General features: G+C 39.1%; 1 protein-coding gene across 1 annotated transcript in view; it reads right to left on the bottom strand.

Moving 5' to 3' along the window:
• Positions 1-2,517: 2,517 nt before the first annotated feature.
• The window catches only part of cntn3a.2 (contactin 3a, tandem duplicate 2), a 39,545-nt gene continuing 29,535 nt past the window's right edge, over positions 2,518-12,527 (bottom strand). The window contains exons 16-23 of the mRNA XM_079359622.1: positions 9,835-9,984; positions 9,611-9,681; positions 8,733-8,967; positions 8,049-8,158; positions 6,345-6,531; positions 5,863-5,975; positions 5,514-5,682; positions 2,518-3,613 (exon numbers count right to left, since the gene is read on the bottom strand). Coding sequence (XP_079215748.1) covers positions 3,516-3,613; positions 5,514-5,682; positions 5,863-5,975; positions 6,345-6,531; positions 8,049-8,158; positions 8,733-8,967; positions 9,611-9,681; positions 9,835-9,984 — 1,133 coding nt within the window. The 3' untranslated portion in view covers positions 2,518-3,515. The remainder of the gene's footprint in view (positions 3,614-5,513; positions 5,683-5,862; positions 5,976-6,344; positions 6,532-8,048; positions 8,159-8,732; positions 8,968-9,610; positions 9,682-9,834; positions 9,985-12,527) is intronic.

Raw genomic sequence — 12,527 nt, 5'->3', positions numbered from 1 at the left:
TACAATTGGGAAGAAGGACACCACAGTTCGGTCTCCCAGTCGCAGGTGTTGCTTCAAATCACAACAAAATACACACAGTATGTACAGAATACTGTATGAAGGCATGAGAGATCTCACTGTACTGGCTTTTTTGATTGGCCAACACTGGCTCTTGAACATTATTTTAAAGCAACACTTGACCTTTTTGCAGCAGAGAAAAAATAAAATAAACAATCCAGATTCATATCAAACATTAAAAAAAGAAAAAAAATCAATTCAAATTCTCCACAGTACTGATACATTACAAAACAAAGAGGTTGGCAATGCTTCTATGTACCAAAGACACAAAAAGCCTGTTGTAATGTAGTCTTTTTTTGTTCATGTAATAGATAAATCAGCCAGAAAGATGCGTTTCCCGTGTAAACATTTGTTAGCTTAACAATGACATTCTGTGATGAAAGAATGAATACAGGTTAACTACAAGTAAAGCCACAAAAACAAGATTCAAAGACTGCTTTCAGACAGTTATTAACATTTCGTGAAGGAAAACCTTTTATCTGATGCAAACTGTGCTCTACAAAGTGCACCTGACATGGCCTTGGATTCTGGAGCTTGTGTCCTCTGTTTCCTTTGCACTTGCAACCTATGATAATTTGATAGGAAAAAAATGGTATTTAAATCCAAACTTGTTTTATCTACCTCAAATATTAACCTCATGTACCCCATTTCAATGTCTGAACATAGTTAGTAACGTAAAGCCCTGAACCTTTCTAAATAGGAGAATCATCCTTTTGAAGACATTTTTTTATGACGCACCACGCGTGTGCTCACACATACACATCCTTGAATCTGCCTGGTTTCATCTTGTGGAAATTATCCTGATTTAGTCTTTCCTAAATCCTGATGTATTACACTTGGGTGGGTGTCATTAGTACCATTACTCCTATGCCCTTTCCCATAGAATCCCCTCAGGCTACCTCTAATTTACTAAGATATTTTAATGTCTGCTAAATCATGGCACATTTTAGGCTTTCTATTCGTCAAGTCAGACTGTTAAATAGACCCTTAGGGTGTGCAGCGACAGATTTGTGGTCTATCTGCTCCGACCTCTGTAGGCCCATCAAACCGTAGTGTGAAGCAGGTCTCAATACCTGAGCAGTGGGGTTTCACTGAAATACATAAATAAACAATGACAACACATAGCACAGAAGAAAAGCCAATACAACTGACAAGAAGAAGACAGATTCACAAAGTATTAAAACACAGCAGACCCAACATTTTGCCAAATAATGTTTAAGCTAGTGGCTAAATTTCAATTATCCAACTGGCACAATTGGCAGCGCTTTAAGCCTTTTGTCTCGACTGCAATGGCTGATGATGCACATTAACTAGTGTGTTGCTAGGATAGATGTAGACTAAAACTGCCAATAATTATCATTTCCAGTCAATCAAACAATTCAAATGGTGAACATGTTTATTTTTCTATTAAGATGTGTTTTTTTAAAATCTATAACTGCTAAAAAAAACAAAAAAACAACAACATACTATTTTTGTTGGTAATTGGACATACCTGAAAAAAATGCATCACTTGTCAATTGCTTGGCCAAAATTAATCTTGACTCAATCTGAATTCGACATTCTGATTTTCTTTTCATTTCTCGTCAGGTTATCATGTTTGCACAGTTGTGTTGGAGTTATTGAGACTAGTATAAAACCTTGTTATCCATTATAAACTCAATTTACTGATGTAAATGAGGTTGACAGCCTTAGACTTTAGCCAGTAAATGAACATTGTTGTCAGATGATCATTCCAAAGGCCAAAAATGACTGAAATCAAAGATTGAACTCCTATTGTCTAATTTATTTTACTTGAGGAACTGACTTGTCTCATGTCTGTGCATCAACCAACAAGATTTAGGACCAGGTTAGTAAACAAGATGGATGGTGAGATATTTAGCCGATTTCAAAGGCCACAACGGAGGTTAAAAGGTATTATTAAACAATGATTATGTAAGAAATACATGAGTGAGCATAAGGAAGGAGTTAAAACCCTGTTAACACTCTCACATCAACACAACTGCCCAACAGTCATGGCTTTAACTGGCTGTGATTGTCTTTTTAGGAAAGTTACAAAAATAGTTAACGGAAGCAGTTTGGCCACTCAACACACATTTCTGATGAAGTAGAATGGCCACTTACAGATCAAAGAAACAAGCTACGAGATACGTGATGAATACTGATTTGAAAGATGACTGTTGATATTCGTGAACTTTTAGACAGTCAGACCAGCTGGATCACCTGACTCCGGTCTTTAAATGCAAAGCAATGCTATCCTGAAACCTGCTCCAGGATGAATGCACAGATATGAAAGTGGTTTGCAATCTCATTATCGAACTGTACTTTGTATTTTATGTCACAGGAAAGTTGAGTTTAAACAAGTTACACAGAAAACTGAATGACTGATATCGTTGTTTTGATGACACCTAACTGTTTGTTTGGATGTGGCCGTGGTAAGATGTATGAGTGGGATTCTTTGGAGGCAAATTGATAATTGATAGTGACATGCAAAACATACACCTTGTTGAGTATGTTTTTGCCCCTTTATTATTGAGTTAATGGGTTGTTGTTGATTATTTTCTCTCATTTGATGGCATAATAATATAGTGTTGAAATAAATACCTTTACAGTTGTCTTACTCTCCCACTACTGCAGTGTGCAGACAGATGCCAGCTGTGTGAATGCAGTGTAAAGTCAGGTCTATCAATCACCAGCCTTAAACAGTAACCAGTCTAAGGTCTAAAAACCTGTAGGAGCCCTCATGGTACATTCAGCTCTCCACAATCCAAAGATAGAAGTGGCTAACACTGGCACTGTGAACTTTTTTTACGAGTCTCTACTTGGACACAACCAATTTTTAAAGAAATACATAAAGTTTAAAATTGGCTGCAGTATTTCACGAAACACCAAGTATCATGGACTAGTCTCTATAAGTGATGGCGTTACAAGCATCTTCAAAGGCACAGGCATGGGTGAATGAATATGTTACGACTTGCCAAATTAGACGTGGAGAGTGAAAAGGAGAAATATTCCAAAGTACAACTTCTTAATTCGGCCTTCTGTCAGATTCTCTGAGACCTTCAATGATAAGAAACTGTGAGGAATAAAATGATGAAGAAAGCATGTAGCTATTAGCAATCACAACAAGAAGGCTGAAACTACTTTGGCACATGAATGGAAGTAAGGCATCTGTATCATCCGAGAAAAAAAAAGGCTGAAATGGAGCATTGTTCCCAACCGGCAGATATGTCATAACAGACCTATTTGGAAAAAAAAAAGAAAAAAAGCTCAAGCTTTTATCGTTAATAAAAGACCTGACAGCACGCTCCACACTTGTGCTGCCTCATACCTGCAAACTTACACCTTCAAATACTATGTAGTCGCCTCCAAAAAATGACAGAAAAGGAAAAAAATCTGCAACTTTCACCAATTCAAGAAAAAATACCAATAAGAAGGTTGAAAAACAGTTTCTCATTGTGTCACGATGTTGACCTGAATGCTGATATTGCGACGGCAAGGAAAATGGAGAGGGGGCAGATGTCCACACTCCAGGCTCTTGATCCACGGGCACTCATACCTGGAAAAAAAGAAACACATTCATCTTTAAGCTGCTAGATGAACAGACATGGCAACAGTTATCTGCATTAAACACTGAAAACAATTTGTCCATAACTAGAGTTAGGTTGGGAATAAAAGTGGCTTTTTATTTTAAATTAATTCCTTTGACTGCTTGCTGCATTACACATTCTTAATGCCCTCCATGTCATTTTTATCGATGCACGTGTTGCTTCTTTTTTTATATCTCCAAAAAACAGAAGTCTGCAAAAGACCTGTAACTTAATGAACTGGTGTCACTGGATGCTTTGACATCATGTGAAATGACTTGCAGTTAGGCACATATGGCAGAATCGGAATCGATTTTTATTGCCAAGTACATTTACATATACGAGGAATTTGTCTTGGTGTATTGTGAAAGAAAGAACTAGGCTAAAATAGTAAAAGTACTTAAATACAATAAGATATGAGAAGCAATTACCAATATATAAAATAGAATTTAAAAAGTATAAAGAATCATAAAAAACACAAAATGTACAAAGGGAGCATGAAAGTAAATAAATTCAAAGTCCAGTGGGCGTTAATATCAGGCATAAAGAAACAGCCTTCACATTACTGCAATGTTTTCTGACTGTGGGGCTGATGAGAGTCAGCGGGGGAGGGGGGAGGGCAGGGACATTGTTCATGAGGCTGACAGCTGAGGGGAAGAAACTAATTGTAGTTATGCATCCTGAATAATTATTTTTGAAGATTTATTTTGGGGCATTTTACATCTATATTCAGAGACAGTACAGTGGATAGAGTCAAATAATGATTTGCTGGAAGGGCATCACAGGTCAGATGTGAACCAGGGCCACCTGCTTGGTGGATTATAGCAACCATACATGTGGCTCACACACTAGCCAATAGGCTACCAGCTCACCTGTGCATCTTGAGTGATGTTTCTATGTATAGATGTTCATTGTTTGTTGGAAAATGTGTCAACTGTGCTGCTGCCAGTCTTGAACAAGACACTCTAAAAAAGAGATTTTCAATCTTAACAAGCTTGTCCTCTTAAACAAGAGTAAAAGTTACTCCAATTTCTAACCCTTCTTATAAGTGCAACTCTCAGTATGAAGGGAGCCAGGTGTAAAGGGGCAAAAAGCCCAAGTTTCTCATGTATGATTTAAGCGAGTAAAAATAGCTCTCATGAATCATTTAATATTTTCCTTTTATTGACAATATCCAATTATAAACCCTTTCCTGGAAAATACATTTATATTTATAATTGATGAAGGGAGCAAAATTGCACTACCTTTAATGTTTTACAGCTACTACCTTTTATAAACACAGCACTATGTTGTGCCTGCTAATGTGTTTTGCCCAAATCTATTCTTAATGCTATCTCTAAAAAGAATATAGCAAACGTCTTTTTCAAACGATATTTAAAAGAAAAGCCAGCACAGAATTCTATCTCTCTGAAGTGCTGTTTTCAGGGTTTTCAACAAAGAATATCAACAATGCAAATTAGCATTTAGAGCAGGAGAAGAGCCCCCCGTTGGAGTCCCACAGGACAGTAACAGCATCTAGTAAAAGTGGAAGTCAACCGCTGTGACAGAGACGGAGTGTGCTGCATATTATGGCAAAATATGTGTCGAGGAAAAGCCAAACAGGGATAGCTTGGGACATGGGTAATGATGAGTCAACTGAGGACAAAATGTCCCTGCCAGGTTCAAATGTGCTAAGTGACTTCATTTACTGAGGGAGTAAATAATTAAAAGGTTCTGAGAGGCTGAAGTCCTGTTTCTCTTCAACAGCCTTGAATCAGCATTTATCAACAGCTAAAGACTGTAAAACGTGGACTATGTTTTTATCTTGCATTTCTTCTATAATAGCTTTCTTTCTTTAGCCACAACTACTTGTCAAATTGTCAACAAGCTTACTTAGTTGGTGGACTCGTATAGGATCAGAGGCCGGGCCTAGCCCTCCTTCACTCAGCGTCCGAATGTGGATGATGTACTCGTCATCTTCCTCAGGGAGGGTCAGCTCCGCTGTTGTGTTGACCGTTGTGAGTGTGTTCACCTCATTGTGTCTCTGTCTCCTGTATGACAACTGAATTGGGGGGGGGGGGGAGAAACATTGTGGCTGACAAATTGTAAACAAATAATCTTACAGTCCTGACAGCTTACAGCAGACCAAAAAACAAGTAAGGTCTAAGCTTTCACTCAAGACTGAAACATAGAAGGAAAAAAAACATGCTGCTCTGAATCACAGAGAGGATGTAGAACTCACTTGGTATCCTGTAACTTCTGACTCAGAGTCCATCGCCACCACAGGCTCCCAGAAGAGAGAAAGCTGAGAACCAACAAGAGTCCATTCTACATTCAGCGGTGGCTGTGCTGGCGCTGTATGATGTAAAGACAAATGTACAACAAGTTCCTCATCTATTTAATTGAACAGGAGGCATTCCAATTATTGCTAATATGTATATGAGTACATTATATAAACTTTAGTTGTTTTTGATTACTGTAATCTCATTTATCTCAAAGAACTGTTCTATAAAGGCAACATACATGTGAGGTAGAGCTGTACCAGCACCCCTCTTATTTTCTTATTTCTTTTTAGACTGAATCCCAGCTGTGCTTATATTCAGCACTCCCTCGTGTCCCATTGCTTCATTCATTAAGCATTTGACTTTGCATCAATCAGAAGCTTCATTGTTGGAATCAAAATCAAACATTTGGACAGCAGAAAATCTGGATGCAAAAACGTACGAGGCTTTTTCGTGGTGACATTGATTGCAGGGAGAAAGGGGCCGGTGCCAGCTGTGTTGAAGGCACTGACTGTCAGAAAGTACTGCGTGTTTCCCGCCAAGCCGCTCACTGTAACTGACGTTTGGTTCCAGGGCACCCTAACCTTCCCCATGGTCTCAGGTTTAGTGTCGTCTTCCCAATACACCACCTGTTTGAGACAGAGAGCATGTCATGTTGATTTAAATGTGAGCAAAATGTGAACACTAGTAGGATGCAGGAAGACGACGCGAAACAGAAGACAAGAAAACATTGTTTTAAAAAAAAAACAAATTCAGCACAACAGGACATTTGTAGCTGTGTTTGATGTCTTGAGAGAAACAGGTTGTTAATAAATGACCATCCTCTTAAGTCAGATCACAGTTTTATTTTATCTTTGTAGGATGATGTTTGATCTGATATCACAAAGCCTTTTGTTAATGTCCTTTTACAACTCAGGATACTTTCACTCGAAGTCAATACAAAAGGATAACATGAATTATCTATTGCCAAAATGATTAAACATTGTTTTATAGCCAAAAATGTATAGCCATCTTAAAATAATATCTTTAAAATGCCAATTGTTGAAATAAATGGATGTTACAATTTTCAAAAGCCGTCAACCTTTGTCTAACCAGGAGTGAAAACACCAGTTTGCAATCATGTAAAAGAGAAAGCAGCAGAGGCTCACGTGCTTTTACCAGTTGCTTGATTACTGAAACGTTTCATCAATTATAAAAATGAAAAGACCTTATTTTGCGCTGGACTAATGGATTTCTTGTGTGATCGTTGTCGGACTTACATGCATCAATCTATGTTGCCTCATAAAGCCTGTAATATTTATTGTTTGCTAATTGAAATCTAGCTTATTAAAATACATTACAGATCAAACAGCGACTACAGATAGAATTCATAACATACCAGACTATTTTGCTATCGCTCCTCATAACTGTCAAACTGAAAACATGACATTTATCTCCCACCCATGCACCCTTCTGCCAACACTATACAAGATCAGCTGGAGCTGGGATCTCTAATGTTACTTGAATATTTTACATATACATTCCCAGATGGATATATTGAAGCAACTTTGCTTTTATTGATCAAAGGAACAACAACAACATCGCACTTTAACAGCCCTTTGATCGCCCTCATTACTCAGTGGAAAGCATGCAGGTAAGGCAATCAGGCTGTCCCAGTTTTTGAGGGAAATACAGAATAAAATCAGCTTTGAGGGGATTGAAATGTAAAATTTTAATATTCAAATTCTATTTAGAGAACAATTACAAGGCTGAAGATCGATTCCCATGATGCTGCCGTGTAAGACTGTAAAAACAAACAAGTAATCACAGTTTTTAGTTTCACGAGGTCTGGTATGTTCTACAGCACAGAGACTATCATGGAGCTCTGTATCATGATATCCAGTAACTGACATCAACCTGAAAAGGCATGTGGACAGGCAATTTTCTTTTGTTCTCTTGAAAACGCTATGACATGTTTTCCTGTCGTGTTGGGACAAAGAACTGTATAATTTTGCCCATAACAGCCGCCTGACTGAAACAGCCATTACCATAGCGACGGCGAGTTTGGAAGTGTCAGCTTTGTGGTACGACAGGGGTGATGACTAGCATTTTGAAACCTGTTGTGTGTGTGTGATTTCAATTTCCATTTAAAAGGGTAAAAATGTACCTCATAGCCCAGAACCCTTTCAGGGGTGAAGGAGAGAGCCTGCCAATTCACCTCAATCTCTGAGGCTGAGACACTTCTGGCCCAAACTCCCGCTGGCATCCCACTTGGCTCTGAAAACAGACAACAGGAAACTGAGCAGTGCTGCTTTTCCTTCAACGGCACAGAGGCAAGCAGAACAAATCTCTTCACACATTTTACATTTGTAACAGTGCGGCATTCTTGTTGATCTCTACATGGATGAATCACCAAACACAGGTGCTGCTGGTAAATAGACCAGCACAACACTAAACACTGACCCCCTCTCAGCATGCCGAGAGGTAGCATAGATCTAAATGCCAAGCGATTTTCACTTTGGAGCAGCCGTTCAAAAGAGTGGTGATATTTGGAGGCAATCTGCCTCCCCTAAGATACATTTGTTGCACTTTTACTCCCTATTTTTCTACTCTTTTTAACATATGAATGATTTCCAAAGATTTATTTTTCCTGCATGTATCTTGCATCTATTTTGATGCAGTTAGATAAAATACTGGATACAGTGGGATGTAGATACAGTTAGATAAAATACTGGGCTCTCAGGCTACAGGATGCAATAAAAAATGCTTTCATGATTTTCGTCGCTTTCAGAAACAGAAAAAGCTTTGTAGCCTTTGCAAAAAGAAATCCCACGCACATTCACTCCCTTACCTATCTCTGCAGAGTAGATGGTGACCACAGGGCTAAAGGGACCCTGTCCTTTGCTGTTGTAAGTGCCAACCTTCACATGAAATGGAGAGAAGGGCGCAATGCTGTCGTTGCGGTACACGTAGCGAGCCGCACCGGGCGCAGAGGTGGCCACGTGAGTCCAACTTACATCTCCAAAGGCGCGGAAAGCAATGATGTAACCAAAGCTCTCACCATTCTGTAGTTCTTCGGGGACAGGCTGAGAGTGAAACACAAAACTATAGTGATATTAAAACATATACAAACCACTTACATTCACCCCCCGTCTGGGCAAACATGAGCCACCATCCTGCTCTGAAAGGAACCACAAAAAAAGTGACCCACAAATTGCTTCTGTGACCCACCTGACGAAATGAAATGAGCAGCAAACTGCCATAAAAAAGACAAAACTAAGCTCATTACAGAATGTCTGTAGCTTTTAGGATGAGAAGTTATTTCTAATTTTAATGAAATGAGAAAACTCAAATAATGGGAGCGCAGTAGCAAACTAATGACTTCTTGAATATCTACATTATTCTCTGCGACCTGACTGGTTTACTTCAGTGCTCGATATATGAGCACAGCGGATTTGGCTGAACAACAGCAATTCAACCACAGATCAAAGCCTTATTAATGACAATAACTGTCGGATTTAGTGCTCTGCTCGTGTGTGCTACACGGAGACACTTTAACGAAGAAATTACAGTGACTTCAACTCCAGACTTCAATTAACCCCAAATTTATGACAACTTCAAGCAAACGATTGCGTGGGGCTTAAATTTAGCACCCTCGCTCAAGTCGAGAAAACAGATGAACTACGGGTACTTTGAATAACATACTAGAACATAAGACTGATGACTTACCTCCCATGTGATGACAAGTTCAGATCTGCTTCCACCTCCTCCACCCACGTCACCTGGCGCTGCATCAGGAACTACAAAACACAGACCTTGTTCAGACCTCCATGAAAAACCCCTAAGGCCTCAGAGAGATGAAGATGGTATGATGGTGGTGGTATTTTTGCAGATCATAGTTGATATTTTCTATATGATAAAATGAAGGATTAAAATGGTAGACAATTGTATACCTGCGTCCTCTGTCCTAGTCTTGACTGACACAGGGCTGGGTTCTCCAACACCCACACTGTTTCTGGCCAACACCCGAAACTCATATTCCACCCAGGCATTAAGGTCCACTATCGTGGCTGTGACGGTGTTTCCATCAATTATCTCAGGGACTGGATACAAAAGGAAAAAATATGCAGGATATACTTATACAAGTACATAAACTGTGTGCATGTAATCAAGTGAACAAGAAAAGCAAATGTTCACACAATTCTGAAAACAACAAACCATGAAGACGAGAATTAGAATCAGTCATTAAAGGTCACATATAATGCAAAATACTGTACACTTGACCATGTTTTTCTGTGTCCCTAGCCTGTCTGCAAACACCCCAATTATTACAATGCCACAATCACAAAATGTGCTCAAACAGACTGTTTGGAGATTTACACTTCATGACATCACAAAGGGCAGTAACCCCTCCCCCAGGTGGGTGAGACTCCCTCAGCTAGGTGTTTGTTCTGCCCTCTGAGTATGCCTTTCCACAGTAAACAACAAGGGATAGTGAAAAAAAAGTCAGAGCCACCCAAGTCCTATCAGAGAGGGGCTTAAGAGGCAGTTAATCTTCATTGAAAATTAGGGATGTAACGATTCACTCAACTCACGATACAAGATAGTGGGTTCACAATACTATTCTCTTACAATTTATTTTACAAAATGAGACTAAGGACAAATTATGAGATGACTGAAAAACATTCCTTTAATTTTTTTATGATAACACCAATGCATCTCGTAATCTCTTTGGCTCTTGCACGTGTAGGCGAGCGAGGCTACAAACCGGCTTGTTAGAGCGGTTTGGTCTCCGCAGCTGCTATGAAAACACCTGCTTGTTACAACCAACCGCCTCTGCTGTACAGCTGCTGACGCTCATCATATTACTGCGATTCACTTTTCAGAGTACCGATGTGAATCGATTTTTAACTGCCTCACAATTAATCTTCAAATCCCAATTGAAAACTATGGACACAGAAACAGTCGTGTTCTGAGCAGGGATAAAAAACAGAATGGAGTGGATTTTAAGCAAGGAACTTTACAGACACAGTTTGGGGAGGTCTGAGACTAATTTAAACTTTTTGAAAGGAGGATACAATGTGACCTTTAAAGACCATTTACAATTGTAAGGCTGTAATAACTTTTAGTTTCTTAACCTGATGTCACCTTGACCTTCCTAATGTAAATACCTTTAAGCAGCTACCACAAAGCAGAAACAGAGTTTTAGATTTTTGACTGAAAGGTCTGCAAAATATCAAAAACACTGCCTTCCTTAACTTCTGTTGTGACACACATTTTCAAAATAAACTAAGGCAAAAGTGCAAGTGTGGAGATACTTCAAGCTGTAAGACCTTTGAAGCGGGCACTTAAATACTACTCGTGCTAAGTATGGGTGACATGCAGAGGACAAAGGTAAGGTAAGTGGCCTAGACGTGAGCATTGTTGTCTATAACAGTGACTTTTTTTTTTGACAGTTACACAGTGGGAGTCAAAGTCATTTTCAAACTCCAACAACAGTAAACCAAATTAAAACAGTTTTTTGGAGCACACTGTGGCAAAAGAAACACTCAGCAAATAAGCAACATTTACAGGACAGATGATTATTTATCCTTCAAAGCTGAACTAAATGGTTGACTTTTTTCACACAAAAAATTTGGAGCAGCAAAAATAATTAGCCATATTGTTAGTTATCATGCATGTAAGTCTGTAACTTCCTCTTTTGATTATCTACGCTAAAGGAAAATCTGGCTACGTAGTTGCAAAAAGCTCTGCTAAGATAACAAACCGGTGGCTTTTAGTTTCAAGGCAACACCCCCAGTATGACATTTTTTCTGCCTTTTGTTGCTGTAGCCAACGTGTTTGGGGCTGTATTGTGTGAAAGTGATAAATGGAGAACTTAAACTGTATTAACTGAAGACGAGAAAAGCTTGAGAGAGCGGAGAGCAACTGCTGAGTTAGCTGATAATTATCTTTGGGTTCATCATTACAAGTCACCTCTTTCACATTACACATCGCCATTTGATCCCTTGTTAATGAAAAATATTGATTATAGAAGCTTTAACTGGACTTAACTTTTTCTTGACTTCTTTTTTTCTCTCTCATACTTTCTAGCTCTGTAGCAATTATAACAAACTACTGCGTGACATATAGGGCTTTCACACTTGCCAAAAACTAGTGAACAAGTCCTTATATTTGCCGGAGGATATTTGTTTGCTTTAAAAAATACAGACAAATGTTTCACACGGACTTCACTTCAGAGTTTCTCCTGTCAACCCCGTTGTATTTTTTTCCCCCAGCAAGTCCGAGTGGGCTGTCGTGAGAACGCAGGAGCACATTCTCTGGAGAATTCACCTCAAGCGAGTTGGAGTGGGTGGTGACTTTTATATACTGTTGCTAGAGTCAGTGCAGAGGCTGTATAAACGCTAAGATCTCTGTGCATGTTATTAAACAGCTGCATTACGTTTTCTGTTTCTACAGTTCTCTGCTCTTTTGTTAATAATGTGATTCCATCAAGCTACATGCAGCACTGATATAAATGCAAATACTTCTATTATAGCATCTTATCTCGCTTCGTCCGCTACTTCTGTGTCTTTTGTACAGGCCCTGCCTTGCCACATATTCCCTCAGGAGACCCCCTGCTACTCCTCCTGTCTGACAAGGATAA

Source organism: Symphodus melops (assembly GCF_947650265.1).
Source record: "Symphodus melops genome assembly, chromosome: 13".
Lineage (NCBI taxonomy): Eukaryota > Metazoa > Chordata > Actinopteri > Labriformes > Labridae > Symphodus > Symphodus melops.
This window is presented reverse-complemented; position numbering and strand designations above follow the sequence as displayed.